The 27,549-nt window shown below is 40.4% G+C and overlaps 1 protein-coding gene across 25 annotated transcripts in view; it reads left to right on the forward strand.

Annotated features, from left to right (window-relative positions):
- Positions 1-27,549, forward strand: part of LOC122540026 (protein TANC2) — a 1,060,344-nt gene that overhangs the window by 850,341 nt on the left and 182,454 nt on the right. For all 25 annotated transcript variants that reach the window (XM_087977936.1, XM_087977934.1, XM_087977935.1 and 22 more), the window contains 3 exons: positions 13,205-13,436; positions 16,582-16,748; positions 19,404-20,011. In XM_087977936.1, the coding sequence (XP_087834062.1) occupies positions 13,205-13,436; positions 16,582-16,748; positions 19,404-20,011 (1,007 nt within the window). The remainder of the gene's footprint in view (positions 1-13,204; positions 13,437-16,581; positions 16,749-19,403; positions 20,012-27,549) is intronic.

Consider the following 27,549-nt stretch of genomic DNA (forward strand, 5'->3'; position numbering starts at 1 on the left):
CTTTCCAAAATGGACAACCTCACACTTGGCAGGGTTGAACTCCATCTGCCACTCCTCAGCCCAGCTCTGCATCATATCTAAGTCTCTTTGCAGCCGACAACAGCCCTCCTCACTATCCACAACTCCACCAATCTTCGTATCATCTGCAAATTTACTGATCCACCCTTCGACTCCCTCATCCAAGTCATTAATAAAAATTACAAACAGCAGAGGACCCAGAACTGATCCCTGCGGAACTCCACTTGTAACTGGGCTCCAGGCTGAATATTTGCCATCTACCACCACTCTCTGACTTCGACCGGTTAGCCAGTTTTCTATCCAATTGGCCAAATTTCCCTCTATCCCATGCCTCCTGACTTTCCGCATAAGCCTACCATGGGGAACCTTATCAAATGCCTTACTAAATTCCATGTATACTACATCCACTGCTCTACCCTCATCCACATGCTTGGTCACCTCCTCAAAGAATTCAATAAGACTTCCCTAATCAAGCAGTGTCTTTCCAGATACTCATAAATCCTATCCCTCAGTACCCTTTCCATTACTTTGCCTACCACCGAAGTAAGACTAACTGGCCTGTAATTCCCGGGGTTATCCCTATTCCCTTTTTTGAACAGGGGCACAACATTCGCCACTCTCCAGTCCCCTGGTACCACCCCCGTTGACAGTGAAGACGAAAAGATCATTGCCAACGGTACTGCAATTTCTTCTCTTGCTTCCCACATAATCCTAGGATATATCCCGTCAGGCCCGGGGGACTTGTCTATCCTCAAGTTGTTCAAAATGTCCAACACATCTTCCTTCCTAACAAGTATCTCCTCTAGCTTACCAGTCTGTTTCACACTCTCCTCGTCAACAATACGGTCCCTCTCGTTCGTATTCGGACCCTGTCATATCTGCCTCTGCCTCTCTACTTCACGTTACTCCTTTAAGATGCTTTTTGACCCAGCATTTTGTTACTTGTCCCTATATCTCTTCACCAAAATCTGCTTCTTCTAACTCTTGTGAAATGCCTCGAAATGCTTATTAAGTTAAATGCTCTACACAAAATGCAAGTTGTTCTTGTAAACAAGCGAGGAATTCATTATCATATCTGTGTATTATATTTTAAAAGAACTCGGAGAATGGCTGCTTTTACTCTTTGAATTTGATAATTTTTCACAGTTATAGATGGCCTAATTTAAAATATTTTGATGATGCACTTTATTTAAAAATAGAAACAGAACAAATTTTAATTTTTTAAATAACTTCCACGAAATGCTTGAAGACATTTGTAGTTCAGAAATTAATCGCTCTATAATGTCAGACCAGCATCTAATTATCTGAAGTACAGTACACGTAAAGTTTAATTATGAAATGCTGTTTTAATCAGGAGCAGTGAAATAAAGTAAATTTAAACTGACCTGTTTTTGTGCTTGCATTATTAAACATCAGTGACTTATCATCTTAGAGCAACTGAACCATATCCATGAGAAGCATCTTACTGAAATCACTTCATCGATGACCTCCCAGCCATACAGAGCTGGGTAACTCTAAACCGACGAGCCAGATTTGCAAAGTAAAACAAAGATCTTTTGGGATATTAGCAATGAGAAACTACATACCAATAATGAATGACCACACAATAACTAAATGATCTCAAGGTTTTTGGCAGAGGACAATCAGATAGTGAGCATTAATAAAAGATTTAGGATATTGTGCACAATGAAAAATGAGTCTTTAAAACTCAGAAGGGAAGAAAGAAGGCAAAGAGACATAGGACAGTATTCCAAGGTGGGCAGTGGTTAGCACTGCTGCCTCACAGCGCCAGAGACCCGGGTTCAATTCCCGCCTCAGGCGACTGACTGTGTGGACTTTGCACGTTCTCCCCGCGTCTTCATGGGTTTCCTCCGGGTGCTCCGGTTTCCTCCCACAGTCCAAAGATGTGCAGGTCAGGTGAATTGGCCATGCTAAATTGCCCGTAGTGTTAGGTAAGGGGTAAATATAGGGATATGGGTGGGTTGCGCTTCGGCGGGTCGATGTGGACTTGTTGGGCCAAAGGACCTGTTTCCACACTGTAATGTAATCTAATCATGTGATCTAATCTAAGGATGAGGTGGGACAAGGGAAGGTGGTTCCCATGACTAGCATGGGAGAGGAAGAGCAAGGCAGTATGGTTGAGGGACTGAAGTGAAAGGAGGTGGGTTAAACCATTGAGGAATTCATAAGTAAAAACTGTTTTGAGGGATTGGCATCTATTCACAGCCACGATGTCAACAGCTAACTTAGCCTTTCATTTGTGAGGATTCAAATTGAAGCTGACCAGCGTTTAAGATTTGGTTTAAACGAGTTAAATAATGGTCAATTGAAGTCCTGCAGAAGGTTCCCAAAGAATAAAGAGAGAGAGAGTTGCTAACAAAAAAGACTACAGATACAAGGTTAAAGCAAATATGGATAAGACAAATAAATATTAGGAATAGGTACCAATAAATTTCAACTTGATGTTGCAGTTCCTTCTTGCTGAAATGAAGAGGTTAACCCTTGAAATCAAATCAAACAGTTGCAGTAGTTTCTCTAATTGAATAGTTAAAGTTATTTGCACAGGTACACTCATTGAGTAGAATAGGTTTTGTGAGAGAGATTTTGTGTCTCTCATTTGTTCTGCAGTTATTGCAATTGGAGATTACTTAAACTCCTTTGGCAGAACTTTGTTTAGATTAGATTCCCTACAGTGTGGAAACAGGCCCTTCGGCCCAACAAGTACAAACCGACCCTCCGAAGAGCAACCCACCCAGACCCATTTCCCCCAAATGATGCACCTAACACTATGGGCAATTTAGCATGGCCAATTCACCTAACCTGCACATCTTTGGACTGTGGGAGGAAACCGAAGCACCCGGAAGAAACCCACGCAGACACGGGGAGAATGTGCAAACTCCACACAGACAGTTGCCTGAGGCGGAAATCGAACCCGGGTCCCTGACGCTGTGAGGCAGCAGTGCTAACCTTGTGTCACTTTAAATCTGTATCCATTAATTCTTGACCCTTCAGCCCAGGACAGCAATTTCTCTCATAGCTACTCTGATTAAACACCTCATGATTTTGAACACATATTTGAAATCTTTTCTCTCAAACATCATCCAGGAGAAGAAGCTCTGTATCTCCAATCTATCCTTGTAAGTGAAGGCTATCATCCATGAAGTAACTCTTGTAAATCTTTCCTGCATCTTTCTACAGATTTCACTTTTAAAAAGCATTGTATACATTATACCTTCTATTTTGTTGATTAAATGAAATTTGACTCATCTTCCATTTTCATAGGAACTGTAATTCCTAATGTGCAGTGTGACAGTTAAACACATACATACAAATCTCACAGTTATATACAGAAATTCTACCTTAATAAGTTAATAAAAAAAGGCTTAATCTTATTCCACCCTCTAGAATTTAGTGGCTTTTGATATCTTACAACAGATTTGTTGTCTAATTATGTGCAGTATGCACACAATTTCTCAGTAACATTTACCGAGCCAAATGATAGAGAACAAATTTCAGAGACTCATGGGCTTTCCAAGATAGAGGACAAGAAGAAATTGTGGCTGTAAGAGCTGCTCGTTTTTGAAGTATTTTAGGTATTGGAGGTGATTTCCTCGTATTTAAGGAGTAGAAATTACTGTTTTATAAGCCGTTGCAGTGTTTTGGAACTTTAGGGGAGAAAACAACGGCCCTTTAAAATGGAGGAAGGCAGACAAAAATAGAGACCACATGGTCAGAGAAAGAAACCTATCTGCACAACTATTGCCTTTTCTGTTTGAGTTCAAGCATCTCTGGGCATTGGAGTGCATCTAGAAAAAATTAACAGAAGTAAAATTCACAGCTGACCTTGGGGTAATCTGTGTGGGAGAGCTCATTGCACAGGGGAAGCTAAGTGCATAGATTTTAAGTGTAACCTTGCTGTAAATCTGTGAATAAAATAGATATTTTTGAGTATATGTTTTATTGAGGTCTGTCTCTTGATTAAAGTTTAAAAATATAAAAGATAGGTACTAAGTTAACCTGGAGCTGTGTTTTTAGAGCAGTTAGCCAGTATTACTTTCTGGGTCTGTAATTTGCTAAGGTGCAAAGATGGCCTTTAGTAGAGTACTGTGCTCTTCCTGTTGGATGTGAGAGATGAGGGAGAGTTTCTATGTTACTGATGATTATATCTGCAGGAAGTGTCTTTAGTTGTGAATCCTATCGGATCACATGGATCGGTTGCCTCCAACTGCTGGTCCAGTGAGGAATTTACAGGAGCTGCGGGTGTGATGGATAGCAGTTAGAGGGAGGGAGAGAAACCTCAGATACAGTCAGGTAGATGGGTTACTTCCAGGAAAGGTAGGAGAGGGAAGCAAGTAGTATAGGAGTCTCCTGTGGATATCCCCACCTCAAGCAAGTATGCTGTTTTGGAAAATGTTGGGAGCAATGGACTGTCAGGGGAATGTACCATGAACAGCCAAATTTCTGGTACCGAGACTGCTCAAATGTAACAGGGGAGGGTAGATAGGGGACTCTCTATTCAGAAGGACAGACAGATGTTTCTGTGGCCAGCAGCAAGAAATTAGATTGGTGTGTTGCCTAACTGGTGTCAGAATCAAGATATCTCGGAAAGAGTGCAGAATGTTCTCAAAGGGAAGAGGGATCAGCAGGAGGTCATTGTGCATATTGGAACTAATGACATAGGAAGGGAAAAGGATGGAATTCTGAAGGGATAATATAGTAAGTTAGACAGAATTTAACAAGGAGATCTTAGTAATATCTGGATTACTCCCAGTGCTGTGAGCTAGTGAGAGTAGGAATAGGAGGATAGAGCAGATGAATGCACAGCTAAGGGGCTAGTGTAGGGGAGAAAGGTTTATATTTTTGGATCATTAGAAGCTCTTCTGAGGTTGAAGTGCCCTATATAAGAAGGACCGGCTGCACCTGAATTGAAAGAGGACTAATATACTGGCAGGCAGATTTGCTAAAGCTGCTCGGGAGGATTTAAACTTGTAAGGTACGGGGGTGAGACCCAGGGAGATAGTGAGGAAAAAGATCAATCTTAGTTGGGAAAAGGACAGAGTCAAACAGTCAGGGCAGGCAGGAACAAAGCAGAGAATGAGGCAGGACTGATAGACTGCATTTATTTCAATGGAAGAGGCTTAATAGGGAAGGCATATGAACTCAGCATAGTTAGGAACATGGGACTGGGATATCATAGCAATTATAGAGACATGGCTCAAGGATGGACAGGACTGGCAAAGTAATGTTCCAGGATAGAAATGCTATCGGAAGGATAGAAAGGGGGGCAAGAGAGGATGGGGAGTGGTGTTTTAGATAAGGGGCAGCATTACAGCTGTACTTAGGGAGGATATTCCTGGAAATACATCCAGGGAAGTTATTTGGGTGGAACTGAGAAATAAGAAAGGGATAATCAACTCATTGGGACTGTATTATAGACCTCCCCCTTCCCCAATAGTCAGTGGGAAATTGAGAAACAAATTTGTAAGGAGGTCTTGTTTATCTGTAAGAATAAAATAGAGTGATTATGGTAGGAGATTTTAACTTTCCAAACATAGACTGGGACTGCCATAATGTTAAGGGTTAGATGGAGAGGAATTTGTTCGGTGTGTACAAGAAAATTTTTGATTTAGTACATGGATGTACCTACCTAGAGAAGCTGCAAAACTTGACCTACTCTTGGGAAATAATGATTTGGGGTGCCAGTGTTGTACTGGGCTGTATAACATTAAAAATCACACAACAATAGCCCAACAGGTTTATTTGGGCACAACCACCTGATGAAGGAGCAGCACTCCGAAAGCCAGTGCTTCCAAATAAACCTGGGAGAAAGTGAGGTGTGCAGATGCTGGCGATCAGAGTCAAGTGTGTGCTGCTGGAACAGCACAGCAGGTCAGGCAGCATCCGAGGAGCAGGAGAATCGACGTTTCAGGCATGAAGGGCTCCATCCTGAAACGTCGATTCCCCTGCTCCTCGTATGCTGCCAGACTTGCTGTGCTTTTCTAGCAACACAGTCTTGACTTGCACATAAATCTTTTGGACTATAACCTGGTGTAGTGTGACTTTTAACTTTGGGAAATAAGGCAGGACAAGTGACTGAGGTGTCAGTGAGGGATCACTTTGGGGCCAGCAACCATATTTCTATTAGTTTTAAAATAGGGATGGAAAAAGATAGACCAGATCTAAAAGTTGAAGTTCTAAATTGGGGGAAGGTCAATTTTGGCAGTATTAGGCAAGAACTTTCAAAAGTTAATTGGGTACAGATGTTCGCAGGTAAAGGAACGGCTGGAAAATTGAATGCCTTCAAAAATGAGATAACGAGAGTCCCGAGACAGTATATTCCTATTTGGGTGAAAGACAAAACTGGTAGGTGTTGAGAATGCTGGAGTAGAGAAATTGAGATTGAATCCTTAGAAGGCAGTTGGACTTTACTTAAGAGAGAAATCACGAGGGCAGAAATGGGACATGAGATACCTTTGGCAAATAGGGTTAAGAAGAATCCAAAGGGATTCTATAAATTCGTTAAGAACAAAAGGTTAACTCGGGAGAGAATTGGACCCCTCAAAGAGGCAAGTAAGCCTACTTGTGGAATTTCAGGATATAGGGAAGATACTAAACTAGTATTTTGCTTCAGTGGTTTATGGTGGAGAAGGATATGGAAGATATACAATGTGGAGAAATAGACCGTGACATTTGAAAAATGTCCATATTACAGAGGAGGTGGTACTGGATGTCTTAAAATACATAAAGGTGGATGAATTCCTAGGACCTGATGGTGTACCCTAGAACTCTCTGGGAAGCTAGGGAAATAATTGCTGGGCCCCTTGCTGAGATATTTGTATCAATGAAAGTCACAGGTGAGGTGCTGGAAGACTGAAGGTTGGCTAATGTGGTGCCGCATTTTGAGAAAGGTGGTAAGGAAAAGCCAGGGAACCACAGACTGGTGAGCCTGACATCTGTCGTGGGCATGTTGTGGGAGAGAATCCTGAGGTCAGGGATAGTCAACATGGCTTTGTGCATGGGAAATCATGTCTTACTAACTTGATTGAGTTTTTTGAAGTAATGAAGAGGACTCATGAGGGCAGAGTGGTTGACGTAATCTATATGGACTTCAGTAAGCTGTTCAACAAGGTTCCCCATGGGAGACTGGTTAGCAAGTTAGATCGCATGTAATATAGTGAGAACTAGCTATTTGGATTCAGAACTAGCTCAAAGATAGAAGACAGAGGGTGGTGGTGGAAGGTTGCCTTTCAGACTAGAGGCCTGTGACCAGTGGAGCGCCACAATATTCGGTGCTGGGTCAACTGCTTTTCATCATTTATTTAAATGATTTAGATGTGATCGTAGGAGGTGTAGTTAGAAAGAATGCAGATGATACCAAAATTGGATGTGAAGTGGTCAGTGAAGAAGGTTACCTCAAGAGCACAATGGCATCTTGATTAGATGGGTCAATGGGCCAAGGAGTGGCAGTTGGAATTTAATCTAGCTAAATGTGAGGTGTTGCATTTTGGAAAGGCAAGTCAGGGTAGGACTTATACACTTAGTGGTAAGGTCCTGTGGAGTGTTGCTGAACAAAGAGACCTTGGAATGCGGGTTCATACTTCCTTGAAAGTGGAGTTGCAGGTAGATAAGATAGTGAAGGGGGCGTTTAATATGCTTTCCTTTATTGGTCAGAATATTGAGTATAGGAATTGGAAGGTCATGTTGCGGCTGTACAGGACATTAGTGAGGCCACTTTTGGAATATTGTGTGCAATTCTGGTCTCCCTCCTATTGGAAGGATGTTGCAAAACATAAAAGATTAACAAAGATATTGGCAGATCTGGTTAGTTTGAACTGTATGGAGAGGCTGAATAGGCTGGGGCTGTTTTCCCTGGAGAGTCAGAGGCTGAGGGGTGACCTTATAGAGGTTTATAAAATCATGAGGGCATGGATAGGTTAAATAGACAAGGTCTTTCCCCTAGGGTGGGGGAGTTCAGAACTAGAGGGCATAGGTTTAGGGTGAGGGGGGAAATTTTAAAAGGGGCCTAAGGGGCAACGTCTTCACGCAAGGTGTGGTGTGTGTATGGAATGAGTTGCCAGAGGAAGTAGTGGAGACTGGTACAACATTTAAAGGGCATCTGGATGGATATGGGACTAGATCTGCTTGTCAGGGTAAGCGGCGGGGGCTTTAAAATACCAATGTGTGCAAAGCCTGTTTGATTGATGATTAGAAAATATAAGGATTTTAGTTGCAGCATCGCAACACTCTGACATGTGCCATTTTGTTCTCCTTATTTAAAGAGAACGTAAGTGCAATAGAAATGATTCAGAGGAGGTTTATTGGACTGGCACCTGGAATCACAGGTTGACTTGTGAGGATAGGTTGTACAGCTTGGACTTGTTTTTATTGGAGTTTAGAAAAGTAAGAGGTGACTTGATTGAATTGTATAATAACCTGTAAGATTTTGACAGGCTGGACATGGAAAGGGTGTTTCCTCTCATGGCTATACCTGGAACCAAGATTATTGTTTAAAATTTAGGGATGGCCGTTAGGGTAGTGGTGAAAATAAATTTTCTGTCCTGTGTGACTTCAGAATTCTCTGCCTCAGAAGGTGGTGAAAGAGAGGTATTTGAATATTTTTAAGATGCAAGTCAATAGATTCTTGTTGGGATAAAGTTATTGAGAACAAATGAAGATGTGGAATTCAAAACAAGCAGATGTGTCATGATCTAATTGAATGCCAGAGCAGGCTCAAGTATGGCCTACTCTGTCCATGTTTAGTATGTGCATATGAAGAATACAGTATAAATAGAGGAAAACTGTTAACAGTGGTGAGGGTTAATAACTATCATTGTTAATTAAAACTTGCTTTACCAATTGAAGTCTTTATTCAAGTTTATAAACCTACTTTAGTTGCTAGTCTGTTATATTTCCATTTGTATTGTATAACTTTTTGTTGTTGCTGTTTACAAAATGGTGCATCTTTAATTTTGATTAATAAATTTATTCCCAAACTTGAGCAGAATGGGCAATCCACTATATCAAGAAATGCCTTTTTAAACTCCTGATACACGGAAGGAGAGGGAGAAACCTTGTACAAATTTACATTGTTTATATTCAGCAAAAGCTCCTGTTTCTCTAGATGATATTCAAAGACATCTTCTCTGCTTCTGACAACTATTTATTTTCATGAAATTTAATTATTGAGAAGTGTGTAATGTACTATATAGTATATTGCAGATTTTTTTTTTAATCAACCTGTTCAGAACAAGTGGGATTTGAATTTGGGCTTTCTGGTCCAAAAGAGAGACACTACAGTACCATCATAAGAATCCTGTCTGTTGAACTGCAGACTGATAAATTGTGAATTTGTACCTCTAGCCTGTTCTCTGTTCTTCATCTTGAGGAGACCAAATCAATAAACAATTCATTATTAAACACCACCTGCTGGCACGCTAGAGAGTAGCATGTCTGATTCCTGTCTCATATCTTTGCCAGCTAGAATGTGAAATGAATCATTTATAAAATGCCTTTTTTGTATTATTGTTCATTCTCTGACTGCCAATTGTATGTTTAACATAGCTTTCAGTACAGGCTGCGGAAGTAATTTTTCTATTCTGAATAAAAGCGAAGTCTGAAAGAACTCATTGCTTTAGTTTAAAATTCAAGGGCAGAATCCTGGGTCCAAAAGTAACAAAAAGGGTGAATTGAAGACAATTTTCTAAGGAAACCCACACAGCATCAATATTAAAGCACCCTCTCATCAACTCAAAGTCCTTTTCGCTGTTTTATCGTATTGCCGAGACTAATTTTATGCTTGTTGCCGAGTACCAATGCATCTTTTATTTCTATCATTAAATTACAAACAAAGCTGAAAATCAGGGCTGACTCCAGACTGTATTGGGTTCAATCAGAATTCTTTTATAATTGTCAATGAGTGAGTCATCCAGCAATTATTTGAAAAGGCTATTTACACTGAAGTAAGATGAGAAAAGATATTTATACTATAGATACTTTTATGTTGTTAAATCTTTAATTATGGTAATCACTCAAATATTTGGATCAATGTGGCTCAAGTTGTGCTTTTCTTTAAGAAAGATTGTAAGGAGAAGCCTTGGAACTGTAGACTCTGACATTGATGGTCGCCAAGTTGTAGGAGGTGATTCTGAAAGATAGGATTTATATGTAATTGGAGAGGCAAGGAGAATTAGGCATGGTTTCGTGTGAGAGAAATATTATCTCACAAACTTGATTGAGTTTTTTTGAGGAAGTAACCAAAAAGATTGATGAGAGTAGAGTGGTAGATGTTGTTTACTTGGACTTTAGTAAAGCCTTTGATAGGGTTCCACGTGGTAAACTAATTCAGGGTGAGCTTGCTAATTGGATGCAAAATTGGCTTTATGGTAGGAGACAGAGGGTAATAGTGGAGGGTTGTTTTTTCAACTGGAGGTCTTTAATCAGTGGTGTTGCACAGGGATCAGTACTGGTTCCACTGTTGTTTGTCAATTATGTAAACAATTTGGATGAGAATATAGGAAGCATGGTTAGTATGTTTGTAGGTGACACCAAATTGGTGGTATAGTGGACATTGAAGAAGGTTATAGAGTCACAGAGTCCTACAGCATAGAGACAGGTTCATTGGCCCAAACTGGTGCATGCTGACCTAAATGTCCATCCACGCTAACCCCATTTCCCTGCATTTGCCTCATATCCTTCTTATCTGTTCCGATCCATGGTGTGTTCCAAATGCCTTTTAAATGTTGTTAATGCACCCGCTTCAATCACTTCCACTGCAGCTTATTCCGTATGTGTACCACCCTCTGTGTAAAAAAGGTTGCCCCTCAGGTTCCCTTTGGTTCTTTCCCCTCTAACCTTAAACTAATTTCCTCTAATCCTTGATTTCCCAACCCTGGGGAAAAAAGACTGAATGCATTCACCCTATCCATGCCTCTCATGATTTTATACACTACTATAACATCCCCCATCAGTCTCCTACACTCTAAAGAAAAAGTCCTAGCTTGTCCAACCTCTCCCTATAACACAAACCATTGAGTCCTGGCAACATTCTTTTAAATTTCTTCTGCAGTTTTCCAGTTTAATAACATGCTTCCAAGCTAACCAAAACTGAACACAATACTTCAAGTGTGGCCTCGCCAATGTCCAATGCAACTGCAACATAATTTCCCAACTTCTATACTCAGTGCCATGACTGATGAAGGCCAGTGTGTCAAAAGCCTTCTTCGCTCCCCTGTCTACCTGTGACTCCAACTTCAGAGAACCGTACACCTGAACTCCAGGGTCCGTCTGTTCCACTACACTTCTTTAGGCCATACCATTCACCATGAAACTCCTACCTTAACATGACTTTACAAAATACCAGACATCACACTTATCTATATTAAACTTCGTTTGCCATTTCTCGGCCCACTGCCCCAGCTGATCAATGTCCTGCTGTAATTTGGGGCGGCACGGTGGCACAGTGGTTAGCACTGCTGCCTCACAGCGCCAGAGACCCGGGTTCAATTCCCGCCTCAGGCAACTGACTGTGTGGAGTTTGCACGTTCTCCCCGTGTCTGCGTGGGTTTCCTCCGGGTGCTCCGGTTTCCTCCCACAGTCCAAAGATGTGTAGGTCAGGTGAATTGGCCATGCTAAATTGTCCGTAGTGTTAGGTATGTGGTAAGTGTAGGGGAATGGGTGGGTTGCGCTTCGGCGGGTCGGTGTGGACTTGTTGGGCCGAAGGGCCTGTTTCCACACTGTAATCTAATCTAATCTAATCTAATTTCTGATAACCTTCTTCACTGTCCTTGATACACTCTATTTTAGTGTCATCAGCAAACTTAATACTCATGCCTTGTACATTCTCTTCCAAATAATTGACATAGATAACAAACCCAGCACCGACTCCTAAGGCACTCCATTAGTCACTAGCCTCCAGTCCAACAAGGTCTTTCCACTATTATGCTCCACTTTCTCCCATCAAACCAATTGTGTATCCAGTTTGCCAGCTTGCCCTGGATTCCATGCAACCTAACCTTCCACAGCAGTCCACCATGTGGAAGGTTAGGTTGCATGGAATCTTTATCAAAGGCCTTACTGAAATCTATATAGACTGTGTCCACCGTACTGCCCTCATGAACCTTCCTGGTCACTTCATCAAAGAACTCTAACAAATTTGTGAGGCATCATCTCCCACTTATAAAACCAGGCTGACTATTCCTAATCAAGCCCTGTCTTTCCAAATGAATGTGTATCGTATTTCTCAGAATCTTCTCAAGTAATGTACCTCTCTCAGATGTTATCTAAGATTAAAATTGAATCTTGATCAATTGGGTCAATGGGCTGAGGAGTGGCAGATGGAGTTTAATTTGGATAAATGTGAGGTATTGTTTTTTTCTGTCTTTCTGATGTGATGCAGATGATGTGATTGCATAGACCTTCTGTTCCAATGATAACGGGTCTGTTCGTATCTTTTGAACTCCTTAACCTGTCTGATTCATCTTAGTATCCTTCACCCCCTTTCTCTGTTCCTGTGACTTCTGTCATGATTGTACTCACTTTCTGTACTCCCTGTCCTCCCTTCCCTCTTCTCTCTTTCTCTCTCCCTCACACACAAAGATTTGGCAAAGCTAGAAAGATACTTGATGTTTGTATTAATCACACGTACCTCCACTGAGAAGTAAGTCACACTGATCTTTTCCCTATTGGATCTCAGGTTGAATCCAGGTGTGGGACTTTTTTTCCCCCCGATATCTGTTAAAAGATATATAATGAACTGTCTTTGAATAGTATTGTTTCATGTCCCAATACATGTTATCTTCAGTACAACTTGCCCACTTTTGTTTAACATTTCACTTGCACTTTAATCATTACTGATGCCAGGACCATCAACATGATGCCTGATGAGTTGTAATATTTCAAATGTGTAAAATCAAACCAAAATTGCATCATAGTTTTGTCAAAACTTCAAAGCATTAACATTACTATTTAGCTAATCAGAAACCTTTTTTTTTAAAGTTCAGGTCTAATGCTGTCAAATTCAATGAAGAGCTGTAATTTGTTCTGCAGCATTTTGTTAAAATTTGAATTTCCCAAGAATAAAGTTCCACCAGATTAAATTTTTGGCATTTGCTGTTGACTTTATTGACTCTAAAGGGCATTTTATAGATTTAGATAAAGATGAATCTACTCATTCAACTTTTCTTTCCAGGTGGTAGCTTATCATTATTGCCAAGCAGACAATGCCTACACCTGCTTAGTCCCAGAGTTTGTACATAATGTTGCAGCTCTGCTCTGTCGATCACCCCAATTGGTTGCGTATAGGGAGCAGCTCCTTCGAGAACCACATTTACAGAGTATGCTCAGCTTACGCTCTTGTGTTCAAGACCCCATGGCATCATTTAGAAGAGGAGTTCTTGAACCACTTGATAACCTGCGCAAAGGTAGGTCAAATCTTATTACATATAAGTTAAGCTCTAGGAATTAGTTAAGACGTATTGTCTGGACACTTAACTTTGGGGCACTTTACAGTGATGGGTTTGAGATTCATTTGAAAATCTTTTACCTAAGCATTGTTTGTGTTAGATGCTATTTCGCCTGATCCCTCCCTGCAAAGGCAAGTGAACATTACACAGCATTTTACAATTTTCCTGTGATTTCTGGGTAGAGCAAGCTTACGGTAGCATAACAAATATGTGGTCCAGACAGAAACCCTAAGAAGAAAAATAAGTGTAAACAGAATAACATACAATTCTGTAGAATAATTCCAGGTAGGCTGATTACATTGATATGTACAGTCGTTTTTCCAGGACCCAACTCTGAATCCAGACTTGCTGGATTGTAAGTTTCATTATTCTGCTTGTACTGGACTAAATTAAGACATATGGTGCCTGTCTCAATTTAGTAGATGCAGTTCAATTTATAACTCTTCATGATTTGGTAGCCTGTAATATACTCAAATAATTTTCAGGTGACTGATACAAGAATGGATAAACCATTTTTCTAGTCTGGGAGAATGTTCTAAGGTTGTGTGTTTAAGCTTATCATTGGGATTGGTACATCTTTAGCTTATATCTAATCGATGCTCCATTTCAGCTGCAGAAATTACAAACGCTATCTCCCTTTCTAGTAATGTTCTCTTGATTGTGTAATTCATCCATTTAAAAACAAAATTTGGATGATTTCCATGGCTTGATTTCCATTTAAATTCTGTCATTTTTACACACCTTTTCTTTTAAAATAATTAAATTACTTTGACCAATTCCTACCATTAAATATAATTAAAACTTGTGCAAACATGGTCAAAACCTCCAATGACAATGCATTTGTCAACATTCACTTTTTCTTAAATTGGAGTCACAGGTAGACAGGCTTTTGGCACAAGGGCCTTCATCAGTCAGCGCATTGAGTATAGAAGTTGGGAAGTTATGTTGCAGTTTTCCAGGACGTTGGTGAGGCCACACTTGGAGTATTGTGTTCAGTTTTGGTCACCTTGCTGTAGGAAGGATGTTATTAAACTGAAAGAATGCAAAGAAATTTGCAAGGATGTTGCCTGAACTCAAGAGTTTGAGTTATAGGAAGGGGTTGGGCAAGCTAGGACTTTTTTTCTTCAGTGTAGAAGACTGAAAGGGAACCTTTAGAGGTGTATAAGACCATGAGAGACATGGACCATGTGAATGTACTCAGTCATTTTCCCAGGGTTGGGAAATCAAAGACTAGAGGGCATCAGTTTAAGTTTAGAGGGGAAACTAAAAGGGAACCTAAGAGGCAACTGTTTTACGCAGAGGGTGGTATGCATATGGAATGAGCTGCCAGTGGAAGTGTTTGAGTTGGGTACATTAACAATATTTAAAAGGTTGTTAGACAAATACATGGATAGGAAAGGATTAGATGGATATGAGGCAAGTGCCGGGAAATGGGGTTAGCATGGATGGACATTTTGGTTGGCATGGACCAATTTGGGCCAAAAGGCCTGTCTCTGTGCTATAGGACTCTATGACTCTATATGCCTAAGCTTGATGACAGAAATCCCTGATTTTAGCCAATTTATTATTTTATTCAAGCAATAAGTACTGAAACATATTATGATTTCCTCTTTGTCTTTGAAAATGATCAGACAGCTACAGTCATGATTTGGAGGTGCTGGAGTTGGACTGGGGTGTACAAAGTTAAAAATCACATAACACCAGATTATAGTCCCAACAGGTATATTTGGAAGCACTAGCTTTTGGAGCGCTGCTCCTTCACCAGATGTTATGTGATTTTTAACACAGAACTAATAGTTATCTTCACTTCTCTTAAAACAAGATATCTGTTGCTTATTATTTAAAGGAACCCTGTCAGAAAGTTGCAGTAGTTGAGAAATTATAACAACTGTGATCTCCGGTATACCTGGTTACCTCCTTTGCTTTGTTCATAAAATTGATAGAAAAACTGATAAAGCATATGTGGTATTCCTCAAAAGTTGTATCTATGGTCTGTAAATTATATTGATGGTCAGTGAAGTAGCTGTCTCCTTCAAAGTCGTCCTTTTAAAAAAAATAGGAAGTTTGTCTCCTAGATTTTGTATGGTCCAGAGTTATGCTGCATGAAAATGGTACTGTTCTGTGACAGATTGTATACCCTGAAATGTCTTTGAGATTTTTTTCCAGTCTTGAAGACTTCTGCCAAATGGTAATGCAATTACATTGTGTTCACTGGTTAAAGAAGATGGAATGAATATCAAGCCAAGAAGGGTGGGAGCAAGGGTTATGAAACACCATGGCAGTTGCTAACGTTTCAGCCAGATCTCTATACAGTGCACTTGAGCACTCTATATTCCCAAAGCTGAAATGGAATTTCAACAATGAAGCATTGCAGCCTGTTTTTCTGCCAGGAAATGTGTTCCTCACTGAACAGATATTTAAATGGAAATCAATTTCCTTTTGTTAAAATAAGATGTTTGGTGAATCCATTGTGTGATGGAGGCCTGTTGACTCACTAAATGGTACTACATCGGGAATCTTCACTACGAATGTTATGTAATTTTCATGTTTTATTTATTCTCTCGAAGTAACGCTTTTCCAGAGTAATAAAGTACTTTAAGTATTTTTGTATTTTCAAGTAATACCATGTGGTAGGATGTAATACAGTGCTTTACATTGTATTATAGACAGATTTTGAACTTGTGCTAATTCCATAAACAGCACACACTAATCCCCATGGAATATCATCTTGATACTGAATTTCTTGGACATACCCAATCTGTGTCAGCGGTTACAGCCCAGAACTCCACTGTCAAGTAGTCTACTCATGTTTGTCTTTCAGTCAGCAAATAATCGAGGAATCAGCATTACAGCCAGATTTAAGCCTCCAGATGAAACGTGTGGCCTGATCATTCAGTGACCAGTCTCATTCCCAGTCTGTTCTTCATCTGCCTGGCAGTTGCATATAATTTGATGTTCCACCATTTTGATACATTTCCTGAATTAAATCAAAGCTAACTTTAATGTATGCTTTGTAACAAAAATGTGTTTTGAGTTTTGTAACAATTTTGTACATGAAAACCCATTGTTATTTTGATAGTTATATATTTTATTTTCCTTCCAGAGCGAAAAATTGCAGATGAAGACTATATCCTCTTAATTGATGGCCTGAATGAAGCAGAGTTCCACAAACCAGATTATGGGGACACAATTGTGTCCTTCCTCACTAAAATGATTGGAAAATTTCCATCATGGCTGAAGTTAATAGTGACAGTTCGAACAACACTTCAGGTATGGTTATGTGACAGAAGGAGACAAAACTTATGAATGATCATTAAAGGCTGTCAAGATGGGTTTTGATTTCCTGAGGTGCTAAGGGTGAATATTGAGTTTGGACTGAAATGACTATTTCAATTCTAGTTACCTGTAAATGGTAAAGTTGTCATAGTCTTACCAGACCATGGGGCTGCTCTCTCATTAGAGAAACAACTGTTGGTGGTTTATCATGAGGATCATCATGCCCCAGATAATGGGAGAGATTATGATCAGCCAGTGTGGGAATTGAACCCAAACTATTGGCATCACTCTGCTTTGTAAGTCAGCCATTCAGCCAATTGATCTAACTGACCCCCAGTTAACTGTTTGTGGGCGGCACGGTGGCACAGTGGTTAGCACTGCTGCCTCACAGCGCCAGAAACCGGGGTTCAATTCCCACCTCAGGCAACTGTGCAAACTCCACACAGTAATTCTTCCTGTGTCTGCGTGGGTTTCCCCTGGGTACTCCAGTTTCCTCCCACAGTCCAAATGTGTGCAGGTTAGGTGAATTGGCCATGCTAAATTGCCCGTAGTGTTAGGGGCAGGGGTAAATGTAGGGTAATGGGTCTGGGTGGTTGCACTTCGGGGGGTCGGTGTGGACTTGTTGGGCCAAAGGGCCTGTTTCCACACTGTACGTAAGTAATCTAATCTAATCTGTACAATCTGGGTCTTGTAATTTTCAACATGCCATGACCCAAAAGCATGGAATAAATTTATATTGTGTATGCATGTTTACAAATTTGATAAAAGTTCTTTATTGTTGGGAGACCCTATAACTTCATACTGACAATGCTCTGGCCTTGGAGCACATTGTGTTGACAAAAGCGTAGAAATGGCAAATGTCCTTTAAGAAGCTTTGGGGTGTTAGAATTATCCAAATGTGACACCTACATGGTATAAAAGGCTTCACCCTCTTCTGGACTGTCAAATTGTTTTTCCAACACTAAAGCACCTGCTTCATCCTGAAGTTTGCCTTAGGCCAATTGTGTATATGTGTGCCGTTATTTAACGTTAAGAATGTATATTAAATGTGGGGACAGTTTGACCTCTTCAAAGGATAATTTCACAGAATCTGGAGTGCTAGTCCACTGTCAAAGCCTATCATAGACATGCATGCCAGTAGGCCATTCAACGCTTCGAGCTTGCCTCTATCACCGTGGGTAATCCTTTATCTCAGTGCTGTATTCTGTCTTTTTCCCCATACCTCTTGATGCCTTCAAAATCTTCAAACATACTTATCAGGTCTTCAGCTTGAACATTGCAATTTGTTGCAGAGATCAGGATGGAGAGGGTAAAATCAACCATTTTCCCACTGGAAGTATAGTCATGTGGTAAAGATGGTAACAGACTCCTTTGTGATTCTCTGTGTTTGAATGGCCTTTTGACCTTCAGTTAACAGTATCTCACCTGAAGATAAAATAATTGGCTAAAATAAGTAGGGCCTCTGGTGCCTGCTTATAGAACTGTAAAACAGAAAAGTCGAACCCCTTCAAATGATGAAAAGGAAGGGAGGAATAGGGAGAAAAAAAATAATTCAAGTTCATCAGATGACTTTCAGAGTATTGCATTAGATTGACATATATTAGAAAGGTTCAGAGAAATGTGACAAAGAGGAGCTAGAGGATGATGACATATGTAATGTGATAGAAATGAAAATCAAGGGAAAGATAATACTTTTTAAAACCCATTGCATTTTCATTCACGGCATGATAATATTTGTTGCCCATCCCTCATTGCCCTTGATAAGTCAAACTAGACCAGTTCAGAGAGCAGTTAAGAGTCAGCCATCTTGTGTGGGTCAGTAGTCACATGTCAGTCAGACTGCAATAGGGCATCTGATTCCCTTCTTTCAAGGATACCTGGTGAACCAAATGGATTTTTCAATAATCTGGTAATATTTCCACCATTACTGATACTATATTTTTATTCAGATTTGATAATTAATTGACTTTAAATTCCCCAGTTGCAATAGAGGGATTTGAACTCATTTCTCCAGATCTGGATTATTAATCCAGTAGCATTACCATTCCATCACTGTCTTCCTAATAAAAGTCCTTCAATAATAAATTACTGGTAGCAATTTCTACTTGAAAAACCTGACTGCATCCTGATTGCTGTGTCTAGACATCCTATCAAACAGATTGATGGGAGTGATTTCACAATAACTGTATATCACCACACCCAGCTGTTTGCATGTTGACAAGATATAGCTTCTTAAGTAGACTGGAACATTCGACAGCTTGGCACATGAAATGTCGTATGGGCTGCAGAAGATGATTTGCTTTATAATAGTTAGCAATATTATTCCAATAGTGGATCATAAAATGACAAATTGAACATTTTGAATTTTATCTACTGCAGTGTAACATGTGTTGCTGATAGCTTGCACACTTGAATTTACCCAAAATGTTTGAGTTTTGTTTTGGACTTGCATCTAAATTGGAATCTTCTCCTTTATATTTGTGGACTTGTAGACAGAAAAGAACTGTTAGTGAGCTCTTACGTACCTTTTATACATTGTCAGATCCAAACAGTTTAACTATTGTAATAATAAATCTTTAAGCTTTGCACTGTTGCTGTGATAACATTATCATCAGATCGTTTTTACCCTAAAAATAATGTTTTTCACAGGAGGTGGCCAAACTTCTTCCATTTCACAAGATATATCTGGACAAACTGGATGTGAACGAGGCCATAGACCAGGACTTGCAGGCCTATATCCTTCACCGAATCCACAGTAGCCCTGAAATCCAGAATAACATCTCCCTTAATGGTAAAATGGACAATACAACCTTTGGCAAACTCAGTACTCATCTCAAAGCTTTGAGCCAAGGGTCATATCTCTACCTAAAACTAACTTTCGACTTAATTGAAAAAGGTTATTTGGTGCTTAAGAGTTCAAGTTATAAAGTAGTACCTGTTTCCCTCGCTGAGGTCTACCTCTTACAGTGCAACATGAAATTCCCTACACAATCCTCATTTGAGCGGGTGCTACCACTGTTGAATGTGGCTGTGGCGTCCTTACATCCTATGACAGATGAGCAGCTTTATCAGGCAATCAATGCAGGAAATATTGACGGTAACCTTGAATGGGAGGATTTCCAACAGCGGATGGACAATCTTTCCATGTTTCTGATAAAACGTAGAGATATGACACGGATGTTTGTTCATCCATCTTTTCGAGAATGGCTGATATGGAGAGAAGATGGAGAGAAGACCAAGTTTCTTTGTGATCCCAGGTGAGAAATTGTAACCAATGTTTCTTTTATGAGAAACCTGGGCAAAGAAATGTGGAAACTCTGCTCATTTCTTTATCAATTGGGTAGTATTTAAAAACCTGAAAAACCCTACCCACACAGATTATCACATTGCATCTATAGTGTAAGCAAATTGTAATGTGATGACATGTGGAAATGTCACATTCTGACTGTGGTAAAGCCATCTCACATCTTGCAACATTATAAACATCAAGAATAGAATAAGGTCATTTGTCTTATTAAAATTCATATAAGTAGTTCAGCTTTTACTGCATTGGTATCTAGACAATCCTTTTTTTAAAATGTGTTGAGTTGATTTTCTAGTGCTTAGAGCATTTGAATAATTTGACAACGTAAAATCAAATCATCTATGTCAGGTTCCACTTCAGTTGTGGCATTGATGAGCTTGTTTTAACTGTTTTTCTAACTCCCAATCAAATATGCATTTGGGTAAAGAGCTAATTCTACAGTTTCAATGCATTGAGATGTATTCTTGATATTCTTCTCCAATTTGTTTGCTTTGGATATAGTACAGTCGTGATACATGGCATAACTGAATTGGATTATTGGTTTCCTTTTATTATTATTAGCAAATATGAATGCCTACAGCTACAATCTAAATTCAAGATGAATTTGCATGTAATATTTGCAGGAGGTGGGTGTTCTCTGATGCAAGTGTCAGATTATATCTATCAAGTCAATGTGCAAAGCCTAATATAACTAAGATCATTGGAAAAATGTTGTTTACACATTGGTTTGTGCCTATAGAGAATTTTGCTGATTTCAACTTAGGTCATGCTTACAGTATATGCAGAAATTAAGAACTGTGAGAAATGAATAACTTTTGAAGTAATTGGAAATGTGCTAGACTGCTGACCTCCAAATCTCATGTTCAGCCTGGTCGTAAGTAATAGTGCATTAACAGTCAATTTTAGTCTACTTTCTCAGAATGTGATTAGCACCAAGAATCACTTCAGTATACAGCTATCTTCTTTCATGACAGTTCAGTTCTCTTCCCTCATTTCCAGATTTGTACTTATAATTGCATTTGCTATCCTTTTCACTCTTGCTAATGTTTGTACTTGTCCCTGGAAAAGTGAACTCCAGATTTTTGTAAGCAATTTTCCTAATCAATTTTGCCATTCTTAATTTACATCATCTATTTTTCAATATTCATACATCTTTTACATTATCATCCTCACCCTGCTGAGAAATCTGTAGCTCATTACTATAGTTAATCCTGCCTAATAGTTGCTTCTTAACTTGAGGCTTAATTTGTTTTAGGTTGTCCATGTAGAATATGAAATTGAGTTCCTTAACTCTCAAATTATCTTGTACATATTAGGTGCCCACTTTCCTCACTATTCTTGTGGAATTTATTTCCACCTTCTAGAGCTGCAGCATGCTTCTGAAATCCCAAGACCATAGTTTCCCCACAAAGTGGAGTGTCTCAGAAACTATGTTATAGACTCTATGTATATGTACCTTTCTCAAGTTACCTTATAATCCTCTTGCTTGAACCTTATCTTTAGAGACTTTACATTTTAATGTCAGTTTTAATTCTCTACTACCCAGATCTTCCATTCTTTCCACATTTTCACTTTTCCCACTGATTCTCATTTCCTCACCTATTCACTGTTATTTTGTCTCCTCAATGTCTCCGACTGTTATTTAGGTGATCTATTTATATTTCCAGCATTTTCAGGTTGTGCTTCCGATTTCCTGTATTTGCATAGTTTCACTTTACAATTTCTAATTTGTTCTACTATTTTACCAGCTCACAAACTGTGCTTAGTCCTAGCAAATCGCAAAACTAGGACTGTAGACAGGTGCTTTAAACTAAATTGGAGTGGGGAGGGCTCAGTTATAGGGGAAATTAGAACTAAAGGAGGAGGTAAGAGTGCAGAACTCAGGAGAGGTTATTAAAATCTCCAGCATAAACATAGATAGGACAGCGTGTATGTAAAGATTTAGCAAATAAACTTCAAGCACACTGGACAAACAAATGACAATGAGAAGAGGGATGATTAATATAGGACTGAAGGTATTATATCTGAATGCAGTATAAGGAACAAGGTAAAAACACTTTTGGACAGATCAAAATTGGGCATCATGGAGACATGGCTGCAAGGGGATTAGGATTTGGATTTGAATATTCAAGGATATACATCCTATCGAAAAGTTAGACATGTGGGCAGATGGGGGGGGTCGGTGGCCTTCTTACTTAGAAATGACATTAAATCAACAGTAAGAAACAAATTAGAGTCAGATGGTGTAGAGTCTGTGTGGTTAGAATTGAGGAACCGCAAAGGTTAAAAACAACATTGTTGGGGTTATGCACAGGCTCCAAATAGTAGTCAGGAGCTGGGGTGTAAGATACACCAGGAGATAGAAAAGATGTATAGAAAAGGCAAAGTTACAGTGATCATGGAAGATTGCATTCTGCAAGTGGGCTGGGGAAAATCAGTTGGTAGCAAGATAAGGAATTTGTAGAACGTTTACAAGATGGCTTTTTGGAGCAGCTTGTGGTGGAACCCACAATACTGGATTTATTGTTGTGCAGTGAGCCAGACTTGGTAAGGGAGCTTAAGGTGAGGAACCTATAGGAGGCAATGACCATAATATGTTTGAATTTACTCTGCAATTTGAAAGGGAGAAGATAGAATCAGAAGTAATGGTATTACAGCTGAATAAAGGCAACTACAGAGGCATGAGGGAGGAGCTGGGCAGAATTGCCTGGAAGAGGAGCCTAGCAGGAAAGACAGTGGAACAGCAATGGCAGGGGTTTCTGGGAGTAACTCAGGAGACACAGCAGAGATTCATCCCGAGGAAAAAGAAGCATGTTACAGGCTGAGGCAACCATGGCTGACTAGGGAAGTCCTCAGGGATAGCATAAAAGCAAAAGAGAAGCATATAATGTGGCAAAGGGCAGTGAGAAACCAGAGGATGGGGAAAATTACAACGGCCAACATCGGGCAACCAAAAAAAGAAATAAGGAGGGAAGAGATTAAGTATGAGGGTAAGCTAGCCAATAATATAAAGGGCGACTGTAAGAATTTCTTCAGATACATACAGGGCAAAAGAGAGGCAGAAGTGGACATTGGACTGCTGGAAATGGCGCTGGATAGATAGTAATGGGGAACAACTTGTATTATCAAATAATGAATAATTACTTTGCGTAATATCCCAAAATTCAAGAGAGTGAGAGTGATGATTACCATCACCAAGGAGAAAGTGCAAGAAAAACTGATTGGCCTGAAGATGGATAAATCTTGTTGAGCCAAAGGGCCTGTTTCCACACTGTAGGGAATCTAATCTAGGGAGTCTAATCTTAAAAAAAAAATCAATTGGATAGATGGGTTTAGGATGTTAAGGGTTTAGATGGAGAGGAATTTGTTAAATGTGTAAAAGAAAATTTCTGATTCAGTATGTCATTGTACCTACTAGAGAATGGCAAAACCTGACCCTGTAGAAACAAGGCAGGAGCAGGTCACTGAGGTGTCAATGGGTGAGCACTTTGGGGCCAGCGACCATTATTCTTCTGGTTTAAAATAGTGATGGAAAAAGATAGACCAGGTCTAAAAGTTGAAGTTCTAAATTGGAGGAAGGTTAATTTTGACGGTGTTAGGCAAGAAGTTTCAAAAGCTTGGGGTCAGATGTTCACAGGTAAAGGAATGGCTGGAAAATGGGAAGCCTTCAAAAATTAGATAGCAAGAATCCAGAAACAGTATACTCCTGTTTGGGTGAAAGGAGAGGTTGTTGGTGTAGGGAATGTTGGATGACTAGAGAAATTGAGGTTTTGGTTAAGAAAAGGAAGGAAACATATGTCAGGGATACACAGGAGAGATCGAGTGGATCCTTAGAAGCATATAAAGACAGTAGGAGTATACTTAAGAGGGAAATCTGGAGGGCAAAATGGTGGCATGAGATAGCTTTCGCAAATAGGGTTAAGGAAAATCCAAAGGGATTTTAAAAATATGTTAAGGACAAAAAGGTAACTAGGGAGAGAATAGGGCCCCTCAAAGATCAGCAAGGCAGCTTATGTGTGGAGATGGGGGAGATACCAAACAAGTATTTTGCATCAGAGTTTTACTGTGGAGAAGAGTATGGAAGATGTAGAGTGTGGGAAAATCGATGGTGACATCTTGAAAAATGTCCATGTTACAGAGGAGGAGGTGTGGAATGTCTTGAAGCGTATAAAAGTGGATAAATCCCCAGGACCTGATGAGGTGTACCCTAGAACTCTATGGGAAGCCAGAGAAGCGATTGATGGGCCCCTTGCGAGATATTTGTATCATCGATGGTCACAGGTGAGGTGCTGGAAGGTTGGCTAATGTGTTGCCACTGTTTAAGAAAGGCTGTACATCTCTATGACTCTATGACAAGGAAAAGCCAGGGAACAATAGACCGGTGAGCCTGACATCGGTGGTGGGCAAGTTGTTGGAGGGAATCCTGAGGGCCAGGATTTATATGTATTTGGAAAGGCAAAGACTGATTAGGGATAATCAGCATGGCTTTGTGCATGGGAAATCATGTCTCACAAACTTGATTGTCTTTTGAAGAAGTAACAAAGATGATTGACGAGGGCAGAGCAGTAGACGTGATCTATATGGACCTCAGTAAGGCATTTGACAAGGGAGACTGGTTAGCAAGGTCTCATGGAATGTAGTGAGAACGAGCCATTTGGATACAGAATTGGCTCAAAGGTAGAAAACAAAGGGAAGTGGTGGAGGGTTGCTCTTCAGTCTGGAGGCCTGTGACCAGTGGTGTGCCACAAGGATTGATGCTGGGTCCACTGCTTTTCATAATTTATATAAATGATTTGGATGTGAACATAGGAGGTATAGTTAGTAAGTTTGCAAATGACACCATAATTGGAGGTGTAGTGGGCAGCTGATAAGGTCACCTTAGAATAAAACAGGATCTTGATCAGATAGACCAGTGGGCTGAGGAGTGGCAGATGGAGTTTAATTTAGATAAATGTGAGGTGCTGCATTTTGGAAAAACAAATCAGAGTAGGCCTTATACAGGTAATGGTAATGCCCTGGGGAATGTTGCTGAACAAAGAGACCTTGGAGTGCAGGTTCATAGTTCCTTGCAAGTGGAGTCACAGGTAGATAGGATAGCGAAGAAGGCAATTGGTATGCCTTCTTTTATTGGTCAGAGCTTTGAGTATAGGAGTTGGAAGGTCATGTTGCGTGCAATTTTGGTCTCCTTCATATTGGAAAGGTGTTGTGAAACTTGAAAGGGTTCAGAAAAGATCTGCAAGGGTGGTGCCAGGGTTGGAGAGTTTGGGCTATCGGGAGAGGCTGAATAGGCTAGAGCTGTTTTCCTTGGAGCATCAGAAGCTGAGGGTGACCTTATAGAGGTTTATAAAATCATGAGGACCATGGAGAGGATAAATAAACAAGGTCTTTTCCCTGGGGTGGGGAAGTCTTGAACTAGAGGGCATAGGTTTAGGCTAAGAAGGGAAAGATATAAAAGGGACTTAAGGGGCAACTTTTTCACAGAGGGTGGTGCGTGTATGGAATGAGCTGCCAGAGGAAATGATGGAGGCTGGTACAATTCCAGAATTTAAAAGGCATCCGGTTGGGTATGAATAGGAAGGGTTTAGAGGGATATGGGCCAAGTTCTGGCAAATGGGACGAGATTAGATTAGGATACTTGGTCAGCATGGACGAGTTGGACCGAAGGGGCTGTCTCCGTGCTGTACATCTCTCTGACTCTATGACTGTCCCCCAGAATTCTAGGGGAGATAGCTGAAGTGATAGTGGAAGCATTAGTTGTGATCCTTCAGGAATCGCCTGAATCAGGGAGGGTCCCAGAGGACTAGAAAATTGCTAACGTGAGACCCCTGTTTAAAAAGGGAGTAAAGCAAAAGACATAAAATTATAAACTGATTAGTCTAAGCTCAATTGTGGGTAAGATCCTGGAATCCATTGTGAAGGATGAAATTTCTGAATACTTGGATGTGTATGGTAAAATCAACTAAAGTCAAGGGAGGTCACGCCTGACAAATCTGCGAGAGTTCTTTGAGGAAGTAACAAGCATGTTAGACCAAGGAGAACCAATGGGTGTTATTTAGATTCCCTACATTGTGGAAACAGGCCCTTTGGCCCAACAAGTCCACACCGATCCTCCAAAGAGTAACCCACCCAGATCTATTTCCCTCAGACGAATCCACCTAATACTACAGGCAATTTAGAATGGCCAATTCACCTGACCTGCACATCTTTGGACTGTGGGAGGAAACCGGAGCAAACTCACACAGACACTGGGAGAATGTGCAAACTCCACATAGATAATGCCCAAGGCTGGAATTGAACCTGGGACCCTGGTGCTGTGAGGCAGCAGTGCTCACCACTGAGCCACCATGCTGCCTTTGACAAGGTGCCACATAGGATCTTACTGAGTAAGATAAAGTTCCATGGTGTTAGAAGCAAGGTGCGAGCATGGATAGAAGATTGGCTATCTGTCAGAAAGCAGAGAGTGGGGATAAAAGGGTCTTTCGCAGGATGGCAGCCAGTGATAAGTGGTGTTCCTCAAGGCTCAGTATTGAGATCACAACTTTTCACATTATACATGAACAATCTAGCTGAAGGAACTGAGGGTATTCTGGCTACATTTGCAGATGGTGCAAAGGATGGTAGAGGGACAAGTAGCATTGAGGAGGTCCAGATACTGCCGAAGGATTTGGACAGGTTAGGAGAGTGGGCAAAAAGACAGCAGATGGAGTACAATGTGGGAAGGTGTGAGGTCATGCACTTTGGTAGGAAATATAGGGCATGGACTATTTTCTAAATGAGGAGAAAGTTCAGAAGTCAGGTGTCTGAAGTGCAAAAAGACTTGGGAGTTCTCGTCCAGCATTCTCACAAGGAAAACTTGCAGTTTTCATAGAATCCTACAGTGTGGAAACAGGCCTTCAGCCCAACAAGTCACACCAACCCTCCAAAGAGTAACCCACCCAGACTCATTCTCCTACCCTATATTTACCCCTGAATAATACATCTGACCTACACATCTCCGAACACTGTGGGCAATTTAGCATGGCCAATTCACCTAACCTGCACATCTTTGGACTGTGGGAGGAAATCAGAGCACCTGGAGGAAACCCACGCAGACACGGGGAGAATGTGCAAATTCCACACAGACAGTCACCCAAGGCTGGAAGCGAACCCCCCGGCACTGTGAGGCAGCAGTGCCAACCACTGAGCCACCGTGCAGTAGTTGGTAAGGTAAATGCAATTATGGGTTTATTTTGACAGGGCTTGAATAAAATGGAAGGGTGTACTTCTGAGGGTGTGTAAGTCTCTGGTCAGACCACATTTGGAGATTTGTGTGCAGTTTTGGGCTTCATATCTCAGGTGGGATATACTGGCCCTGTTGTGTGTTCAGAGGAGGTTCACGAGAATGGTTCCAGGAATGAAAATCTTGACATATGAAGAATGTTTGAAGACTCTGGGTTTATAATCAATGGAGTTAAGAAAGATGAGGGGGGAGGGTGTTCTAATTGAAACATA

The sequence above is a fragment of the Chiloscyllium plagiosum genome, unplaced genomic scaffold (genome assembly GCF_037043375.1).
Source record: "Chiloscyllium plagiosum isolate Xiang-an unplaced genomic scaffold, Cpla_swu_hap1 HiC_scaffold_32, whole genome shotgun sequence".
Lineage (NCBI taxonomy): Eukaryota > Metazoa > Chordata > Chondrichthyes > Orectolobiformes > Hemiscylliidae > Chiloscyllium > Chiloscyllium plagiosum.